Consider the following 20383-nt stretch of genomic DNA (forward strand, 5'->3'; position numbering starts at 1 on the left):
GGGGCAGCGAGCTGTGGGGGGCAGAGTCTCTGGGGGGAGGGGGCTGCTTCTAGGCCTCCTCGGGGGCCAGCTGGTCGAGGGTTTGGACGTCATCCAGGAAGCGCCTGGGGGTCAGGATGTGACTGGAACCTGCGGGGGAGACAGGTGGTTGGCAGCAGTGGGCACAGTGGGGGAGGCATGAGGCTGGCATCACCATCTCCCCCATCCTTGCAGTTGGACCCTGCTCTAGTGCAGGGGGGGAGGAGACAGCCCCTCCTACCCACCGCGGCCTGGCACCGCACCCCTCGTACCGCTGTATCCTGCACGGCCAGGCAAGAATCCACCCGCTGACAGTGTTCCTCATCCTTGGGTCTTAGAGGGGTGTGTGCAGGGGGTGAGCCATATCCCCATGGGTGTTCCTGGGGGTGTCTGACTGGGCCCCCACACATGGTCCCTGGGCAAGGAGAGCCCTGGGGAGCCAGAGGCCAGGAGATCAGGTGGCTAGATACAGGCCATGTGGGGCCCCCATGCGGGCAGGTGGGGCCAGCACATCTGTTCCCAGGCCCCCCAGGTGCAGGAGGACAGAGGGTGGCACGGGTGCCCTGTGGGTGCTGGGCAGGTGGTTCTAGGGTGTCCACCTCCCAGAGGGTCCTGACTGTCCCTGACCTGGGCATTCCAGCCGCCCTCCCCCCAGGACTCGCCCCACTCACCGATCACCACCTCCCACTTGCCCTCGCTGGCCTGGGTCACTTCGTAGGCGCAGCGCATCTCAGACATGGACACCCCACCCAGCACGTAGATGATGAGGCGCTGGCCCGTCAGGTTCTCGGCCGCTGGCCTGTTCTTGTGCCAATGCCCGGAGTGGGGGCTGGGGGGAGAGAGGGGCAGTGTGGATACCAGGGGCTCGCTGAGGGATGCCAGATGGAAGGGCAGGACCCCGAGGAGGCTGGGGGGCAGGCCCTGCCCAAGGCCGTGGGACAGGAGACCCAAAGCAGGCAAGAGGGAGTAGGGGAGGGTGGCACCTGCCCTGGGCTGGGGGTGCTGTCTACAGCCCGGCCAGTCCCGTCCCTCCATCCTGGGCCCTGGGGTGCTGAGGGACTGCTGGGGGGTGGGAGACATGCTGAGAGGGGTCCAGGGCTCCAGGCTCTTGGGCACCCCCTCCCCTGTAGAGGGCAGGGTCCTGGCCACACACTCCCAGGCACAGAAGCTCCTACACCCTGGGAGGTGGGGGGAGGATGTCAGGGCTCTGCCCCCCACAGCCCAGCCAGGCTCAGCCTTACCTGACAGCAGCCTGGGAGCTGGTGGAAGGGACCGGGTCTGAGAGGAAGGGCCACAGCTCCCTGTCCAGTCTGTCCTCAGTGATGTCCTGGGGGGGAGGGCAGGGGGAGGACAGGTCAGCAGGGGCCAAGCAGCAGGAACCTTGGACCTGGTGGCCAAGCCAGGCCCCACTGGGGGGAAGGGCTGGGACAGCTCCTCACTGAATGATTGACAGTCCCTGGGGGGAGCAGCCTGGGGCCCCCTTTCTGGGGTGGCGCATGGGGAGCCAGCAAAGAGCACACGGACTCCTCCAGTGATGCCCCCATCTCCCCACATCCCCCTCAGCCGCTCAGTGCCCTGCTGTGAACTCCCCACCCCTCCATCGTTATGGGGAGGGCAGAGACCTCCTGCCGCTGGATCCAGGGCCCCTCACTTGGGGGGGGAGGCTGCCCTCAGTGCCCTTTCCATGCTGCAGGCAGATCCAGGCCCTGCCTCTTGCCCCATGAGGTGTGTCCCAGCCACGCGGGGGCCCAGGCTGTGATATAGCCGAATGCCACATAATAGGGGCTTTTACATGAATCCGCTGCGTTGACTTGTACAGGGAAGCTTAAGGCCTGACGAGCTGCGGCTGGCGCGGGGGGCAGCGCCCTTGATTGGATTAGGCACGGGATTGAGGCTACCGCAACTGCCTGCCCCAAAATCCCACAGGACGACCCATCACAGCGCTGGAGCAGGGGCCTGGGAGCCTCCCGCCTGTGATCTACCAGGGCCAGGAGCTGGGGCCAGGGGGTTAATCCTTGGCCTGGAGGATCCCCAAGCCAGTAGGATGAAGGCAACTAAATGTGCTCCCCTCACCCCCTTGAGGAGTGCCCCACAGGGCAGGGCGATGAGGGGCTCAGGCCCCAGCAAGCGTGGGGGGAAGGAGCGACCATGTCACCTCTCACAAGCTAAGCAGGTTTGGGATCAGGCAGCGCTTGAATAGGAGACCTCTAAGGAAAAGCCACTGGGTGCTGGGGGGTGCTAGTGAGTCAGCAGAGGGTGCTCTGTGACCCCAGTGCGGCACTAGGGGGCTCTGTTCTGCAGGGAGCGGGGGGAGGGCTCAGCAGGGGGCGCTCTCCCCGGTCAGTCAGTGCTGGCTCCAGTGCGGCGCTAGGGGGCTCTGTACTGCAGGGAGAGGGGGGCTCTGCAGGGGGCGCGCGCTCCCCGGTCAGTCAGTGACCAGTACTGTGCTGCAGGAGTTTGTCCTTCAGATGAACGTCAAACAGCTGCTCCTCACTGGAGGTTAGGCCAAGGACCCTGCCGGCCATTCAGATTCCAGTACCAGTCATGACAGTGTGCTGCCTGGATCCCCTGCACTTCCAGCCCCACACACTGATCACCTCCTGCCCTAGACTCCCAGGCAGTGTTGCTGTGCGGCTGTTAACAGCTGCCTGCCACTCCTCAGGAAGAATTCAGGCCTGGTGAGGGACCCCTGTATAAACCGCCCATGCCCCCCCCCCCTCCCAGAGGTGGCAGCATCGCAGCACCGGGTAAGACAACTCCCCAACACTCGAGTCTATGATATAAGTCCCTAAGGATGGCAGCAGGAGAGGGCTCTCTGATGAGCCCCTCACATGGCTAGAGCCTTGCACAGATACAAAAATGTGGATTTGCATCAGCCCGCGATCCACTAGCCCAGTGGTCTCCAAACTTTTCTGATCGCACACCCCCTGCCACGCTGGCTCCACCATTTGTGCCAAAGCAAAAAAAAAAAAAAAAAAAAAGCCGTGTGGACTCCCAGCCGAAGCGCCTCTCCTGCCGCGCACCCCCAAGGATCCTCTTGCGCACCCCACTTTGGAGACCACTGCACTAGCCGTCTTTTACCTGTATCCACATCCTCACCAGCAGCAGGATGCGCTCACAAGGGATAGCGGGGGGGTGGGGGGGAGGGGAAGGAGGTCTTGCAGGGAAGACGCAGCGCGAGGGTGGGGACTGAGGTTAAGGGGCAGCGTGGAGGAGGCAGGGTCTTGAGGAGAAGGGGTAGCGTGGGGGTGGGTGTCAAGAAGGGGCAATGTGGGGGCGGGGTCTCGAGGAGAAGGTGCAGTTTGGGGGCGGGATCTCAAGAAGGGGCAGAGCAGGGGCGGGCTCTCGAGAACGGGCAGCGTGGAGGGGGTGGGGGCAGCGTGGAGGGGGTGGGGGATGGGGGAAGGGGTGTCTTATCAAGTGATGTTTCTGGGGGGTCACGAGCGATGGTACACGACAGCAGCAGAGCATATTGCATCACAGGGGGTGGAGGGGCGGGGCCCTGGTATGGTGACCAGACAGCAAGTATGAAAAATCGGGACAGAGTGTGGGGAGTAATAGGTTCCCATATAAGAAAAAGTCCTGAATATCGGGACTGTCCCTATAAAATCGGGACATCTGGTCACCCTTGGTGCAGGGGCCCCGCCCGCTCCAATCCCAAATCCTGCTGCCCAGGAGCTGGTGGGGACGCTGGTGCTGCTCGACCTGCAGGACAGGAAGCAGCGCAGTGGGGCAAATGGGTGCCGGACAGCCACTGGCTGCTGGCTGGCGGCCCCGAGCGCGCTGCGCCCCCCGGGCTGCATGAGCCGGATGCTGTGGGCCAGGCGCTGCTGGGGAGTAGAGACTGACCTGGTTGTCTCTGCAGCCGATCCACTATCTGCAGAAATGGTGCGCGGATATGCAGGGCTCTATACGTGGCTGACCCCAAACCAGCCCCACTCCCTTGGGCCCAGCCTGCCAGGTGTGACCCCCCACCCCCAAGGCCAGGAAGCAGATGGCCAGGTACCTCCATGACATCCTTGAGCCTGGGGGTCCAGCGGGAGAGGTGGTAGGTGGACTCCAGCCGCACCTTCCTCTTGGGTTGCAGCTGCCCCCTCTGGGGGAGGAAGGGAGAGGGGGTGAGAGGCAGCAGGGAGGGGGTGCGGGGTGGGAATGGGGGCAGACAGGGAGAGCGCAGCCTATCTGAGTCGCTCCAGCCGGGCTGGCAGGGGAGAGGCAGAGAAAAGAACAGAATGGATCACTGAGCGAGAGAGACAGGAGGGGAGAGAGACTGATGGGAGGACAGAGTTTGCCCCCAATTTGCTGCATGGCCACCCCATGCAGTGGTCACCAGATCCCTGGTGATCTGAGGTCCTGACCCCCAGGGTCCTCTGCAGGGGCAGAAGGGGTCACCCCAGATGGGGAGTAACTCAGGGGTCACCCTCATATGGGGAGGGCGTCACCCCACTGTACAGGGACAGAGGCCACCTCTGCTGGGAGTAGGTCACTGCCATAGGGGCGCACCCCCAGGATGGCCTGGGCTTCCCAGATCTGCCCCCTGGCATGGGTACAGCTACCGGCCCCTGGCCCCAGTCCCTTACCCCAGGCATGAAGGAGGTGCCCAGGCGCTCCATGTTGTAGATGATGTCACCCTGCTGCTGGATGCTGGCATGCTGGATCAGCCTGCTGATGGCCTCCACGCTCACACCTGCATGGGGAGAGACAGGTCAGCGCTAGCACCCCTGGGACGCACCCACAGCCCAGGCACATTCAGTCCGTGGCCCAGGAGTCCTAGTTCCCCGATCAAATCCTGAGATCCTGCTCTTCCCACCCCTCTCAGAGCTGGGGATAAACCCAGGAGTCCTGGCTCCCAGCCCCCTTCTAACCACTAGACCCCACTCCCCTCTCAGAGCTGGGGGTAGAACCCAGGAGTCCTGGCTCCCAGCACCATCCGCTCTAACCCACTGGATCCCACACAGTTAATGATTGAATTCAGGTTCTTGCTGCTCCTGCCTCCACAGGTTCTCTCAGCGCTGGGAGCAGGGGTCTCTCTAGCTCCCCCTGGCAGTGCAGTGGGAGCCCCCCTCCCCCAATCTGGGCTCCCCCTTCTGCAGCCAGTCAGGTGCAGTGTCAGAGCCGAGGTCTGGCTCTTTAAGGCTGTGAGGCCTTGAGCTGGAGGGAGGGCAACCCCCCCAAACCATTTACTGCTGCTTAGTGCAGAGGGGGAGGCCTGGCAACTCCACAGCACCCCCTGGCCAGGAAACTGGGCAGCCAGAGGAGCCACATGAGGGCACCTGGCCTGGGCAATGGGCGCAGGGGCAGTGCCTGAGCAGGGTTACAGGAAGGGTCCCGGAGCAGGGCCCTGCCCCACCGAGCCAGCATGGGGCAGGAACCGATGGGGGAAGAGGGACTGTGCCAATGTCAGGGGCAGGGAGGTTCCCCAGGCCCTGGTGAGCTGGGGGAAGGGGCTGGATGCAGCAAGAAGCAGGGAGCTGGTCCAGGGAGGACACAAGGGGTGGGCAGGGAGCTGGTCACAGGGGGCTCAGAGGCAGAACATGGTGTCTGAACAGCCTGCAGGAAGGGAGGGATGTTCCCCCTCCCTGCAGAGAACGGGCCGGGGGGCTGCTCCGGGTGTGTGTCTCCATCCCCCTCCCTGCAGAGAACGGGCCAGGGGGCTGCTCCGGGTGTGTGTCTCCATCCCCCTCCCTGCAGAGAACGGGCCGGGGGGCTGCTCCGGGTGTGTGTCTCCATCCCCCTCCCTGCAGAGAACGGGCCGGGGGGCCGCTCCGGGTGTGTCTCTCTATCCCCCTCCCTGCAGAGAACGGGCCGGGGGGCTGCTCCGGGTGTGTGTCTCCATTTCCCCTCCCTGCAGAGAACGGGCCAGGGGGCTGCTCCGGGTGTGTGTCTCCATTTCCCCTCCCTGCAGAGAACGGGCTGGGGGGCTGCTCCGGGTGTGTGTCTCCATCCCCCTCCCTGCAGAGAACGGGCCGGGGGGCTGCCCTGGGTGTGTGTCTCCATCCCCCTCCCTGCAGAGAACGGGCGGGGACTGCTCAGGGCGTGCGTCCCCTCCCTCCCTCCCTGCAGAGAACGGGCTGGGCGCCGCTCCGGGTGTGTGTCTCCATTTCCCCTCCCTGCAGAGAATGGGCCTGGGGGCCGCTCCGGGGGTGTGTCTCCATTTCCCCTCCCTGCAGAGAACGGGCTGGGGGGAGTGTGGAGGGTGGACACTGCTGGGAAGGCAGCAGCAGGGAGCAAAGGCCGCTCGCAGGCACCGAGAGGTGGGCAGAGGGGAGACAGGGCCGTAGAGCCAGGCTGGACACAAGCCCCGGGAAGCAGCTGGCCAGGAGGCACCCAGCATGGCTGGGGGGGTGCCAGTCTAAGTAGTGCTATTCCCCCCCAGCCCCACCGACCTGGGCACTGCCTCCAGGGGTGCCCCCTGCAGCAGCAGGCCCCCCAGTGCTGCCCCCTGCAGGCCTGTGGCGTTACCGTTGTTCAAGATGTAGAGCAGGATGATGCGGAGCTTGTCGTAGGCCTGCACGCTGGGGTCCAGCAGGACGGGCACGATGATCTTCATGGGGTCTTTGATCTTCTTCCCATCCACGTCCATCCCCATGGCCAGGTCCTGGGGGGCGAACACACAAGGCCCAGGTCAGGCCGCTCCGCTTCCTCTCGCCTTGCAGCAGGATGGGAGACGCGACAGCCCCACAGACCACAGCTCGCCTACCCCCTGTGCCAGGGCCCCCTCCTCCCTGGGGTCAGCTCCCCCTGGGGTGAGCAACAGGCCCCCAGGGAGTAACCCGAGCACCATGTCCCCCTTCTGCACCCCTGGTGCTGCATGGTGGGGCTGGCCCTGGCTCCAGCGAGCCTGTGGGTCTGAGACCCCTCTCTCCGGGCTGAGTCATGAGCCAGACTCTGCCCCCCAGCCAGGCTCTGCCCACACACCCACCTGCTCCACGCCGCACACCTTCTCCACCGATCCTATGAAGTGCTGCATGCAGTGCTCAGCCAGGTTCAGGTGTGTGGCGTACTGCGGGGAGAGACCAGGGCATGGGGGAGTTTACCGCATCACCGGCTGGTCCAGAGCACCGGCACCCCCCAACCCCCAAGGAGGGCCCCTCGGCCAGAGGGGCAGCCCCAACCGGCTGTATAAGGCCAGTATATAGGGATTGTTTTGCCCAGCACTGATGTGCTGCCACCTCTGGGGTGGAGCGGGGCAGCTGGAGGGGAGGATCAGGAGGAGGAAGCAGCTTCCAAAGCAGCCCATGGTTTCTCTGTTAGCCACCCCAAGGCTGGGGGCTTGGAGACCAGCCGGTGTCGGGGTACCTGTGCCAGTGGCCAGGAGCTTTCCATTGGCACATGGCCCAGTGGCACCAGGAGTGGCTCCAACGGGCTGGTTTGGAAGCCCACCAAGGCCGTCTCCTGAGAGCTGCAGCAGCAAGGCGTGGGCATTACCCAAGGGCTGCCATTGCTGGGGCTAACGGGGCAGCTCTGGGCACTGACGAGCAGGCTGCTGCCCATGGTGCCACACAGCACCTGGGGGGGAAATGGCTCTGCCCGACGTGACAGGTCAGCAGCTCTCATCAGGCAGTAAAGCAGAGTGCCCCAGAGTGCCCTGCCCCCCAGAGAGTCCCTACTGTGCCTCACCAGCCCCACAGAGCACCCTGCCCCCCAACAGCCCCGCTGAATGCCCTGCCCCCCGCCCACTAACAGCCCCAGCCCCGTTACCTTGTTCAGCTCTTTCTGGTACTGAGGCAACTTCTTCACCATCTGGGACAGGTCTTTGATGGTGGCCTGGAGGGAGGCAGTGGTGAGATCCCGGCCCCTCCCAGTGCACGGAGCCCCCTGCGGGGCAGAGGCCTCGCCTGGGGTCAGCCACAGCAGCCCAGCCACGCGTGCCAGGGCCAGGGCGGGTCACTCAGGCCACACGTAGCTGCGGCTTGGGTTAGACCTGCTCTTCCCAGGGGAGCTGGAATAAGACAGGAGCCCCGCAACCTGAGCGCCCCTGAGGTGTAAAGCGGCAGCAGGCCGGGGAGATGCCAGCGTTGGCTCTCTGCAGCTCTTCCTGCACGGCCCCGATCCTGCTGTCTGACCCCGCCCCATGGGCCTCTGCCCTCCCACACCGTGGGGAGTTCCAGAGCTCTGGCTGGGGGCAGGGGGCTCCACATACACTTCTTAGCCCTTTACAGGCAAACCCTGGGAGCAATGGGACAGCCCCACCTCCGCCAAGGCCTCCTGGGGCAGCAGAGCAGCCTCCCCTCCCCATCAATGGCAGTGGGATGGGTCCCCCCATCCTGGACTTCCCAATCGCTCCGCCCACAGCCCCCGCCGCACCTTGTCCGTGGTCAGCCTCTTGCTCTCAGAGAAGGTGTGCAGCAGCTCCGTCACCTTCCTGCAGCAGGGAGAGGGGTCAGACTGAAGCCAGGCACTGCCTTGAAGGTAGGGGGCGCCCTGTCCTATACTACAGGTGATAGAGCCCCCCGCCCCACAGCACCAGGGTTTTTTGCCTCGAGAGCCTCAGATGGGGCCGGGGGAGTTAGGGGGGGGCTCTTCCCAAGTTACCCCAAGGCAGAGAGTTCAGTGGACCTCTGGGGGCTCCTGGCGCCTTGCTGGGTGGTCTGGGGGCAGCGGCAGGCCCAGCAGGAGGTTGGTGAGGGACTCCCTCAAGGGAACTGTGAGGCGCATGGGGAGATCCTGGGATCGGGGGAAGACAGTGTCCAAGGGGATCCCCGAGAGGAGCTGCAGACAGTGGCTCTGGAAGGGAGCGCTCAGGGGTCCTTTGGGGAGAGGGGCTGGGTCAAGGAGCATGTCTGAGGGACCAGCCCCAGCACTGGGTGGGAGGGGGAGGGGAGTCCTGGCAGTGAGCAGGAGAGGGGTGTGTTGCGGGGGGTGTCCCTGCACTGGGTGGGAGAGGAGTGTATCCAAGGGGGAGCAGGGTGGGAAGGGAAGGAGAGGGGTGTGTCCGAGGGGGCCCCAGGGTGGGGAGGGGTGTGTCTGAAGGGGATGGGTTCTGGCCCTGGGTGGGGCACGGTGGGGAGTGTCCAAGGGATGGGTGGGGCACTGAGGGGGGTGTCAGGGGCAGGGCTGAGCGCGCTCACTTGGAGACGTCAGCGATGTGCATGTGGCGTAGCTGCACCCAGAGTTCGTCATCTTCGTCCAGCAGCGCCTCCTTCTCCCGCGAGACGCTGGTCCCCGTCGTCTCGTACCTGCGGGGGAGGGGAGACGGGGTCAGGCTGCGGCACCCCTCCCCCAAGCCTGGGGGCTGCAGAGCAGTGCAGGTGCCTGGGTCACATCCCCCCCAGCCCACCTGAGGAGGAGTGCGGGGTGCCCCCTGCTGGCAGCCAGGCCCTACTTGAAGGTGTCGTTCTCAATGCTGAGCAGGTCGTAGGCCATGGCCTGGTAGGTGAGCTCGTGCAGCAGTGGGGACACCAGGTCGAAGCTCCGGTCCACAATCAGCAGCTGAGAGCGGGCTTTGTCGGGGCCCTGGGGCAAAGGAGAGAGACCCGTCACCCCCTGCTCCGGCGGAGGGGTCCTGGCCTGGCTCACACGGCACAATCCAACGGGCCCTGGTGGCCTGAAACTTCACCACCTGCCCTCTCTGCGGCCCAGCCCCCAACCCCAGCAGGAAGCCAAGAGACACCTCCCAAGCTAGCTGGGACGTGCCCTGGGGTCCTGCCCTGACCGGCAGGGAGAGCTCCCCACTCAGCTGTGCTGCAACGCCCCCTGCAGGGACAGACCACCTGCCCCTCGTGCAAATAGCAATGCCCCCCTCCCCTAAACACGCTCTCAGCTTGTGCTTCTCCACCAACGGGACCATGCCCCTTGCAAGGCAGCCCCCCGACTGCCCCCTGCCCCATATGCTGCGTGGGGGCCGGGGGAACTACACCAGAAGGCCCTGGCTGGTCTATCGTTAACCAACACCAGGCCCAGAGACTCTTTGATACAAGGTCCCAGAGGGGGACAATGGGACGTTATCCCGATGCCCCACCTTGCATCTGAGCTGGGACCCCATGTGAGCCTCTAGCTCCCCGCTCCCAGCCTGGGTGGCCCCCAGCATCCAGTTGGATAGAGACCACTCAAATGGTCAGCAGCTCAGACCCACATCATGGGCGGGCTGGCCCAGCCCCTGCTCCCTGCCTGATCAGCATGCACTGCCCTCTTGGCACAGCAGGTGGCGATAGGAGACCAGCCCTGCGCTCCCATGGCAGGCGGCTCTGAAACCAGCTCCAGCAGCCCCAGTGGAACCCAAGCCCACCCAGGAGCACCTCGGCAAGGGGCTGCATCTGCTCTTCGCTGGGTAGCACAGACCGTCTGGGGGGGGCCGAGACGTACAGCCCCTGACGCTTCCCCAACTGTCCCACCTCAGTACATGGCCCGATTTTCAGCCACACTTAGAAGCAGAACCTTGGACCAGTCACCACCCACTCGCTGGCAGGTCTCCACAGTCTCTGGGTAAATGGGTTGAGGTTAGGGTGACCAGATGTCCCGATTTTATAGGGACAGTCCTGATTTTGGGGTCTTTTTCATATGTAGGCTCCTATTACCCCCCATCCCCGCCCTGATTTTTCACACTTGCTCTCTGGTCACCCTAGTTGAGGCTGACGGGGAAGCGCCTCTCTTGGACGAGTATCTGGCCCCCACCACTGTAGCACTATCATTGCTTCATCCTGCCTCCCCCCAAACCATGCACGTGGGGCTGGGCAGCGCTGTCACCCCATTGCAGAGGGGGATGGAGGCCCAGAGAGGCTGGGTGACTCACCCAAGGTCACACAGGGAGTCTGGGCAGAGCAGGGACATGACCCCAGAGCTGAAGCCATCATTGCTCTCCAGCCCTACCCAGCCTGGGTGGGTTGCTATGCCCCCCACCCCTGGACTCTGCTCACACCTTTGCCAGTTAGGCTCTGCTGGAGGGATACCCGACTGCAGATGGGGCCTGGCTTAACCATTGGGTCACCCCACCTTGCCTAGAGCAGAGGGGTTTGAGTCAGCACTCCTGGCCCTGCGGTGGGCGAGCTGTCTGGATTCTATTGAAGGGGGCTGGGCAGTCAGGTCTCCTGGCTCCTATTCCTGCCTCTGCCACCTACTCCTGGCACGCTGCTCCATGCCTCAGTTTCCCCCGGGTAACATGGGGATAGTGCTTACACCTGTGACAGGGAGGCTTGGCAAGAGCCTCAGGAATATCCCTGGGGGGACTCACAGGAGTAAGAGCAGCAGGGTGTGTACGGAGCAGGACTTTGACCTCCCCAGCACCTCCCAGCTCCTGAGAATAGCACAGATCAGACAGGGGCTGCAGGCTGGAGCCAGCTCTGCTGCAGCAAGTAGCTCCGGTGGTTAACAAGCATGCTGTCAATCCCTTCCCTGTGTAGACGGTTTGGGCAGCCAGGTGTGCGCGAAGCCGTTGCTTGCTTCTCAGCCCTCCCAGGCTTCCCACGTGAACAGCTGATTTGCGGGAAGCGGTGGGGGTGGGGGAGAAGCGGGGCGGAGCACAGGTGAGCTGGGGCTGGGGTGGGGAGCTGGAGCACCCACGGGGTCGGCGCCTAAGGTGCCACTTTTAGGTAATGTGCTGAGGGGGAGCGGCTGCTCCCCCCAAGCTACGCTCTTGGGTCACTTAAACTTACCGGTTAAATTTAGAAGCCCTTTTAGAACTGGTTTTCCCGCACAGGACAACCGGTTCTAAAAGGGCTTCTAAATTTAACAACTGGTTCCCGCGAACCGGCTCCAGCTCACCACTGTGTCTACATGTAAACCGCTGCAGCTGCGCCGCTTCAGTGACGCCGCCTTTCTCATGCCCCCGAGCGACGCAGTTACACTGACCCAATTGCCTCGTGTAGACCAGGCCTCAGTCTGACCTTGGTCAGTTCTCAGGCGAGAGCTCCCAGCTTCCCTCACTTATCCCCCAGCTCAAACCTTCCCAACTCTGTGTTCTCGAGCTGGGGGCCCTGCTCCAATTCCCTGCTGGGAGTGTCCAGCCAGGAGCCCTTGGAGCTGGCACGGTCTTTCTGGCTCCTAAGCTGATCTGGGTTGGATTCTCTTCATTTCACCAAGACAGGGAGGTGACACCCCCTCACACACCATGATTCTTACCTTCCCTGAGCCCTGGTCTATACTTACCTTTCAGTCCGACGCGGGGAGTTCGACTTCTCGGAGTTCGAACTATCACGTCTGATCTAGACGCGATAGTTCGAACTCCGGAAGCGCTAGGTCGAACTCCGGTACTCCACCGCGTCAGGAGGAGTTGCCGGAGTCGACCTGAGAGCCGCGGACTTCGCTTCCCCGCCGTCTGGACGGGTAAGTTTTCGAACTAGGGTAGTTCGAATTCAGCTACGTTATTCACGTAGCTGAATTCGCGTACCCTAGTTCGAATTAGGGGGGGTGTGTAGACCAGGGCTGAGAGTCCTTCCCCCCCAGGGGCGGCTCTACAAATTTGGCCGCCCCAAGCAGTCATGCCCGGGAGGCGCCCCCGAGCCGCGGGAGCAGCGGACCTCCCGCGGGCATGACTGCGGAGGGTCCGCTGGTCGCGCGGCTCGGCTGAACCTCCCGCAGCTGCGGGCGGTTCGCTGGTCCGGCGGCTCCGCTGGAGCTGCCGCAGGCATGCCTGCGGGAGGTCCAGCCGAGCCGCCGCGGGACCAGCGAACCGTCCGCAGTCATGCCTGCGGGATGTCCACTGGAGCCTCCGGCCGCGCGTCCCCTCCGCAGTCATGCCTGCGGCAGGTCCGCTGCTCCCGGGGCTCCGGTGGACCTCCCGCAGGCATGACTGCGGCAGGTCCGCCGGCCCAGCCTGCCGCCCCCCCGGGAAAGGGCCGCCCCACGCGGGTGCTTGCCACACTGGGCTCTGGAGCCGGCCCTGTTCCCCCCCCATGTCCCGCCAGAGAAGCCATGCAACATATAGGGGAAACTGAGGCACACATCAGCTTCATAAAAGATATTACAAACATTCCCAGTTGGCCACAGGTGCACAGTCTCCCAGCAGCTCGGCAAAGGCTGGAAGCAAGAGCAGAAGCAACAGGAGGGAGAGATCTGGGCAGGCTTTGGATTTTACATCACTTTGCTTCTCCTAGGGGGACAGGAACCTCTGAGTTTCTTGTGCGAGAATCCAGGGCAGGGTGGGTTTGCAGCTCCCCTCTGCTGGGGGTGGGACGGGGACGGCAGAAGTTGGGGGGAGCCCACAGGCCAGGGCTGACTTGTGGCTAAGGCTCAGGAGAGCTGGGTTCTAATCCTGCTCTGGCAGACTCCCTGCATGCCTCAGTTTCTCATCTGTAACACAGGCCACCCTGCCTGCCCTGGGAGGCTGAATTCATTAGTGAGGTTCCGATACCATGGGGATGGGTGTAGGCGCACACACAGACAGGAGTGTCCAGGTGTGGAAGAGGCTCCGTGTGCAAAGCTTAGTTCTGTGATCGAACTGCCCTGTTTATAAACAGAGAGATTGTGCTGGGCACACACTTCCCCAGGCGGTGCCTCGGTTTCCCCATCTGTACAGAGGGGATAAGGACACTGGCCTTTGTAGAGCACTTTGAGATCTGCCCACGGCCAGTGTTAGAGAAGGGCTGGGGCCATTAGTCCCCACACAGGGAATGCTATTGTTCTGCCAACCCCTCAGGATCTCCAAGCAGGTCTAGACCCCACCCCTCCCCCGGCCAGGATCTCCAGGCAGGTTCGAAATCGCTCCTCCTTCCTTCTACTTCTCATGTGCTCCCCCCGCGGCTCTGTCCCAGGGCGAGGGCACGGCCGGCACAGCTCACTCACCTCTCCCATGCTGGGCTTGTATTCCTTGAACACCTTGAGTTTGGCCAGCACAGCGCGAGCCAGGTGGAAGTTCTCTTCATGGTCCCTGCAACAAAGACAAACCCTATGGGTCAGAAACCTCTCCTCCCGCAGGGGCACACACACTTCCTGTAGGAGATGACCAGGTACCCTTCTCCCGCTGGGCACACTCACTTCCTGTAGTGGATGGCCGGGTATCTCCCGGGCACACTCACTTCCTATAGGGGATAGCTGGGTACCCCTTTCCCCGGGCACACTCACTTCCTGAAGCAGATAGCTGGGTACCCCTTGTCACAGTGTGGGGGAGACAAGGCCCTGCACTCCCGGCTTCCTGCGACTCACCATGACTCTCAGCCAGCCAGTAAAACAGGTTTGTTTAGTTGACAGCAACACAGTCCAAGACAGGTCTTTCAGGTACAGACAACAGGACCCCCTCAGTCAGGTCCATCCGGCTAGGCTCCCCTCCATTTTCCCAGCCAGCTCCAAACTGAAACTCCCTCCAGCCAGTCTCACCCAGCCTCCCCCCGACTCCTCCTCCAGCCTTTGTCCATTTCCTGGGTAAAGGTGTCACCTGGCTCCAACCCCCCTCCTGGTTCTCAGGTTACATGCTCAGGTATCTGGCCTCAAGGAAAGTTTCCCATCCCCAATGCAGACAGTCCCAGCAAAACTCCCCTGCAACCTGCCCAGGTCAATACTCCCCTCTCCCTGCTGCATCACAGGCACCCACGCAGTATTCAGAGAAAACATTAAGAACATTCCCACTTCGTCACACCCCTTCCCCCGGCACACTCACTTCCGGTAGCGGATGGCTGGATACTCCTCCAGGGTTTCGCACAACGTGGCAATCTGCTCTGCCAGCATCTCCTGCTCCTTGTTCTTTTCCCAGGCGCGGTAGGGGCTGAACCAGATGTGGAAGGTCTGTGGCCTGTCCAGGGAGTACACCTAGGAGACGAGGGGAGCAGAGATCAGACCCTGGTGCCAACTGCTGGCAGCCAGGCCAGCTATGCCCCACACCACGCCCCTACGATGCGCTGTTGGACCAGACCAGCCTGGCAGAGCCATAGCGAGCCCCTAGTGAGGGAGATCCCTTTGCCAGAGCCACTGCTGTTGTGGCAGAGGGACAGCGGCCCAGAGATTCATGCACCAGCCTGGGATGAAGACTCCCTGGCTTCAGGTCCTTATTGAGCTGCAGACTCCCAGGTGCCCTCGGGGTGTGTCTCTGCCCTGGAGAAGTCAATGTTGGGGGAGGGGGGTTGGCCACGCTTCTAGTCTGGTGAAAGCCCCAGTGTAGCCACGGGCAAACCTGGCATCAATGCGTGCCTGCCGCTGTCGCTTATTTCACTGGCCAAACAGAACGAGCCATTGGGGCAAACATGCCTGGACACCAATAAAACAGTATCGGCCATGAAGGGTTTGCAGGCGCAACGGGACGGGTGAACCAGCAAAGCCTCCTGACGGACACTCAGCTTATACCAGCCAGAGCTTCTCTTGGCACAGCTGGCACCGGTACCCCAGATGAAATAAGCTACAGTGGCGAAAGGACTGCTTGGCCAGCATATCGGCATCTACCCAGGGGCTCTGCCACCACAGCTGCATCAGTTACAGGGGGGATTTTTTCTCTCATGTCTCCGTGACAAACCCAGACCAACAAAGCTTGTGTGTGTAGACCAGGCTCATGTCGCTCTGTGCCTCAGTTTCCCCATCAATGCAATGGGGCTGACAACACAGCCCTCCCCTCAGGGGCGTGAGGGGGGAAATCCACTGACGACACAAGGAGGGGATGGGGCGGTTGGGCAAAGGGCAGGCGTGTGGAGTATCGGGCTGTCTTGCAGGCCTGGTATAAACCATCAGTAAGAGCTGGTAAAGCCGGGGAGGCAGGGCCCTCCTCCCCCAGACATCTAAGCCAGCGATTCCCCGTCTCACAGGGTGTGAGCAGCCGGCTAGTCCCTGCTGCCCTGTGCTGGCGATAAACCCAGGGCCCTAGAAGGGAAAGGTTCCCCCCCACCCCCCAGCCACGTTGAACACTAAGGGTGGGGTGTCGTACGTCACTGTCTGCCCCGCAGCCCGGCTCCTCCAAAGCCCGGCCACCCCTCACCTGGCTCTCGTAGGGCAGGAAGGCCACGTTGATGTCCTTGAGGGTTTTGATGGCCTTGGTGACCCGTGACTCCCTCAGCTCCTTGACCAGAGGCTCAGGACAGGCTGCAAGGCAAAGGCAGTGGGTGGGGGTGACAGGCACAGGGCTCAGGACCCCCAGCACAGCGCCAGCCCCCCCAGACAGGGCCAGGATGGGCACAGCAGGGGCAGTAGTGCTGCACACCTGTGGGGAACCTGGGCAAGCCAGCGTGGACACACAGGAGTCAACGATGAATCCAGCCCCACCAGAGTCACCCCGGGTTCTCGCCTTCTGCAGCATCAGCAGCGAGGGGGGGCCACAATCTCTCCTATGCAGCCCCGTCTCACACCCTCCCTCAGCCCATCCACAGGGGGAAGTGACTGGAGTGTTCAGCTCAGGATGATGCACAAGGAGGAACGGAGACTTGGGCTCCCCCTGCCGCTGTAATGGGGAGAAGCAGATGTGACCCTGACACACTGAGTATTCTGGTGGTGTCCCATCCCCCCACCCCAGTTGGGACTGATGGAGCAATGCATGCTGGGAATGGTAGCCAGAGGCCACCATTCTGGGCGCACGCTGTGAGCCGTGTTGGCTGGAGGCAGGCCCGTGGGGGAGAAGGGGGGGAAGGGGTAGGTGGGGTCGTTCGGTCTGGTCTGCTGGGGCACTGGCCTGCTGGCAGAGAGAGACCCGCCCCCACCCCCACTGTGCCGCTGGCCAGGCTCCCAGCTGGAGAATCCGCTGTATCCTGATACTCACGGCTGATGAAGAAGACGTGAGCCGCCTTGTAGTTGAAGTTGGGGGTGCCCTGGAAGTCACTGATCAGAGCCTGCACTGACTGCAAAGGGGGAAGGGGGGTTGTCAGCACCAGCCGAGGCCCCTCCCTGCTTCCCGAAGGGCCCAGCCCATGTCCAGCCCCTGGGGACTCAGGGTCCAGCATGATGCTGTCAGGAGGTGGGCTGGTTTTCACCCCCCTGGCTCTGGGCTCCCTCCCCACCTGGAGCAGGGCATGTGCCCATGTGCCCGGGACAGCCTCAGGGCCCAGCCCCGTCTCTCGCTGGCACACAAGTGTCCGTGCTCGGCCACAGACGGGACCTGGCATTGGCCTTGCTGCTGAACTAAGTGGGCTCTGAGCAGTGCCCAGGGAACAGCCGGCCAAGCAGCAATCCCAGGCAGCCGCCATCAGGGCCCGCTCCCTCCCCTGGTGCCACACTGGGCACCTGCAGCTTTGCCACACCAGCTAGCCAGGCAGGGTGTTCGGAAGCTGTTCAGACTCCGTGACCGGCAATTGTGACAGGTGAGAACCTGGCTGCCCGGTTGTCACGTTATTGACGTGAACAGGGACCATATAGAACATGGTTGTAGAGGAACAAAATCTTGTATAAATGCGGTCAAATAGGGGGTCTAAGACAAGGTTGTGGTTTGCTGGTTATGGTTATGCTAGCTGTATATGTGTATCATTTTTGTAGTTGAAGTTACAAATATTGGCTCTAGACTGTGTGTATTTCAAACTTCTGCTGTGCTTCTGGGTGCCACCTCACACAAGTTGGTGTTAGCTCTGCCTAGCCTGCTTGATGGCTCACTAAGGATCATCAGCTAAACAACTGACCTATTGAGAGAAGGCAGATATGCTTTGAGACTCAGCAAAGTATGCAGGGACTTGCCTATGTGACTCCAGACTCCATTTTGCTGTAATTTTCCACAGTAAGAACAAAGAGGTGTTCTTACACCTGGAAAAGACTATAAAAGGCTGATGCCTCATCTCCATCTTGTCTTCAGTCCTGCTTCATACTTCTGGAGGGACTTTGTTACAAGGAAGCTCTACACAAAGGACCGAATGACTCATCCCAGCTGTGGATGTACAGTACTCCAGAGACTTGATTTGAACCTGCAGTTTATTCTATCACTGCTACAAGCCTGAACTAAGACCTTTGCCGTTACTGTATGTAACTGATTCCATTTGACCAATTCTAGCTCTCATCTATATCTTTTTCCTTTTATGAAAAAACCTTTAGATTTTAGATTCTAAAGGACTGGCAACAGCGTGATATGTGGATAAGATCTGATTTATATATTGACCTGGGTCTGCGGCTTGGTCCTTAGGGATCAGGAGAACCCTTTTTCTTTTATTAGGGCATTGGTTTTCATAACCATTTGTCCCCATAACGAGTAGCACTTGTGGTGATACTGGGAGACGGGAGTGTCTAAGGGAATTCCTTGTGTGACTTGTGCTTAGCTACTGGGGTAAGACCAAAGTCCTCTGGCTGGCTGGTTTGGTTTGCCTTAGAGGTGGAAAACCCCCAGCCTTGGGCTGTAACTGCCCTGTTTTAAGCAATTTGTCCTGAATTGGCACTCTCAGTTGGGTCCCGCCAGAACCAGCATCGTTACACCAGTCCCAAGCCCCAGGCCCCAGCTCGCAGGCCTCTACTACAGCGCTCCGTCTGCGGGCAGCACCTGTGGGTTCTGGGCTGCACCATGCTCCGCCAGTGCCCCCTGCCCCTGGTCTCCCTCCACTCGCCTCCCTGCAGCAGACGCAGGAGCCTCCTCCCCCACAGCCCCTGCTACGTGAGCCTCTGCCTCAGCGATTCTCCTTCGCTTTGAGTCTCAGCTGAGGTTAGACTGACCAGATGTCCTGATTGTATAGGGACAGTCCTAATATCTGGGATTTTTCTTTTATAGAATCCTATTACCCCTCCAACACCTGTCCCGATTTTTCACACCTGCTATCTGGTCAGCTTAGCTGAGGTTGCCTCTCTCCACCTGCTGCATCATCCCATCCAACCCCCATGGGACTGCACTGCGGAGAGGTCCGTGGGACAATCTGTGCTTCCCGTGGCAAAGAACACGAAGCCCAGCTCTGGGGAAGCAGCCTCTTGGGGGGCCCCTACTAGCCCCATTCCCATCCTGAGGTCGTGCTGCGCATCCCCCTGGACAGCGCCACCTCCAGGCAGCACGAGGAGCTGCCCCGGGGTCTCCCCTGCTCCCCATCCACCTGCCCCAGGCCCGAGCTCCTACCTTCTCCACAGGGCTGAGCAGGTAGATGGCCTCCAGGCTGGGGATTGGCTCCCGGCACTTGTCAATATCTTCCACAGCTTGGGGAGAGCAGACACTGGGTGTGGGTCAGTACGTCCTAGCCACCCACCCCAGCTGCTCTCCACCGGGATGGGGGGAGGGAAAGCCAAGGGGAACAGGGATGTTCGCTGGCAGCAGGCTGGGGGGTTCTGCAGGCTACAATGCAGCAGCTGCTTTGATGTGGGGCCATGGGCTGCGATGCTGCCACAGTACGGAGCAGGGAGGGAACATCCCTGTGTACTGTGCTGGGGGCACCCCGCTAGAGCCCTGGCTCAGCTCTGTGCCCCTCAACCCCAGGGCTCCTCCACCCTGGAGCAGGGAGCCAGCATTCCCCCTCCCCAGCCAGGACCCTGCCTCCAGCGTGGGGGAGGAGCAGCGAGGAGTTAACGGGAGCTGAGAAAAGCGCTGAAGAGGTTCCAGGGCCTGAAAGCGCCGGGCTAAGGGAACTAGAGCTGGCTGGGAAGGTACCAATAGCAAGGAGGGCGTCTAGGGGGCTGCAAAGGGAGGAAACTAGATGCAAACGTGAATGTAGACAAGTCAACTCCCCAACTGTGAGGTGTGTCCAAGGGGGAGGGGAGCCCTGGCGGGGGGATCAGACGGGAGGGAGGGCCGACTCACGTGTGATGCCTTCGTTCACGATGTCGGACATCTTGCAGCATGACGAGAGGATGCGCGTGCTCGGGTGGTCCATGATTAGCACCTGAGGTAGCGAGAGGGGAGCTAGTCACTGCCCTGAGCCCAGCTGCCACCATCATCATCCATGGCACAGCCAAGGGAGCAGAGCGACTGCTAACGGCAGAGCCGATGGCTCCCGGCCCAGCCCTTCCACAGCAGAGCAGCAGGGCCGTTACCAAGCCTGCACTTGGCTGAGCTGACCGTGCTAAAGACTGTGTGAGGAGCGAGAAGGAAAGCGGCTCCGAGCAGAGTGGCTGGTATGAGATGTAGGAGACGGAGACAAACCTGGGACACCCGGCCATTCGGAATGGCTCTACCCTCCTAGACTGGAGGAGATCAGCCTCTTCGCCCAGGTGACAGGGTGAGTGCAAGAGGCAGGGACAGAACCCAGGAGTCCTAGCTCCCAGTGCCCTGCTCTGATCCACCACATACCCGGTCCCCAGCCCTCGGACAGAACCAGGATCAGGGCACGGAGAAATGGAATGAGAGGAGTCTCCATGTTCCCCTAGGAAAGCCCTGTAGGCCATCGGCCCAACATCTCCACCACCTTCCTTCCGTGCCGAATGAACTCATTGCTCTGTGCAGCCCAGCATCCCTCTGTACCAGATCCAGCCACTGGGAAAGCTAGTCCCCTGTGCTCCCTCTGCCGCACCGGCCTAGCCCACTGCTCCACACACCCCAGCCCAGCCCATGCCGGGGGCTCAATAACCTGCCTGCCCAATGGTGCATACTGCCCCCATGCTTGGCGTCTCCTGTTCCTCCTCCCTCCCA

General features: G+C 61.9%; 1 protein-coding gene across 1 annotated transcript in view; it reads right to left on the minus strand.

Annotated features, from left to right (window-relative positions):
* Positions 1-20383, minus strand: part of LOC123353394 (syntaxin-binding protein 2-like) — a 20701-nt gene continuing 318 nt past the window's right edge. Inside the window, exons 2-18 of the mRNA XM_044994426.1 lie at positions 19556-19637; positions 18881-18957; positions 16625-16703; positions 15851-15954; positions 14549-14697; positions 13738-13822; positions 9344-9474; positions 9090-9197; positions 8326-8383; positions 7720-7785; positions 6941-7021; positions 6481-6616; positions 4599-4705; positions 4025-4114; positions 1260-1345; positions 690-847; positions 1-129 (exon numbers count right to left, since the gene is read on the minus strand). Of these exons, the coding sequence (XP_044850361.1) occupies positions 50-129; positions 690-847; positions 1260-1345; positions 4025-4114; positions 4599-4705; positions 6481-6616; positions 6941-7021; positions 7720-7785; positions 8326-8383; positions 9090-9197; positions 9344-9474; positions 13738-13822; positions 14549-14697; positions 15851-15954; positions 16625-16703; positions 18881-18957; positions 19556-19628 (1668 nt within the window). The 5' untranslated portion in view covers positions 19629-19637 and the 3' untranslated portion in view covers positions 1-49. The remainder of the gene's footprint in view (positions 130-689; positions 848-1259; positions 1346-4024; positions 4115-4598; positions 4706-6480; positions 6617-6940; positions 7022-7719; positions 7786-8325; positions 8384-9089; positions 9198-9343; positions 9475-13737; positions 13823-14548; positions 14698-15850; positions 15955-16624; positions 16704-18880; positions 18958-19555; positions 19638-20383) is intronic.

Source organism: Mauremys mutica, chromosome 20, assembly GCF_020497125.1.
Source record: "Mauremys mutica isolate MM-2020 ecotype Southern chromosome 20, ASM2049712v1, whole genome shotgun sequence".
NCBI classification, from domain to species: Eukaryota; Metazoa; Chordata; order Testudines; family Geoemydidae; genus Mauremys; species Mauremys mutica.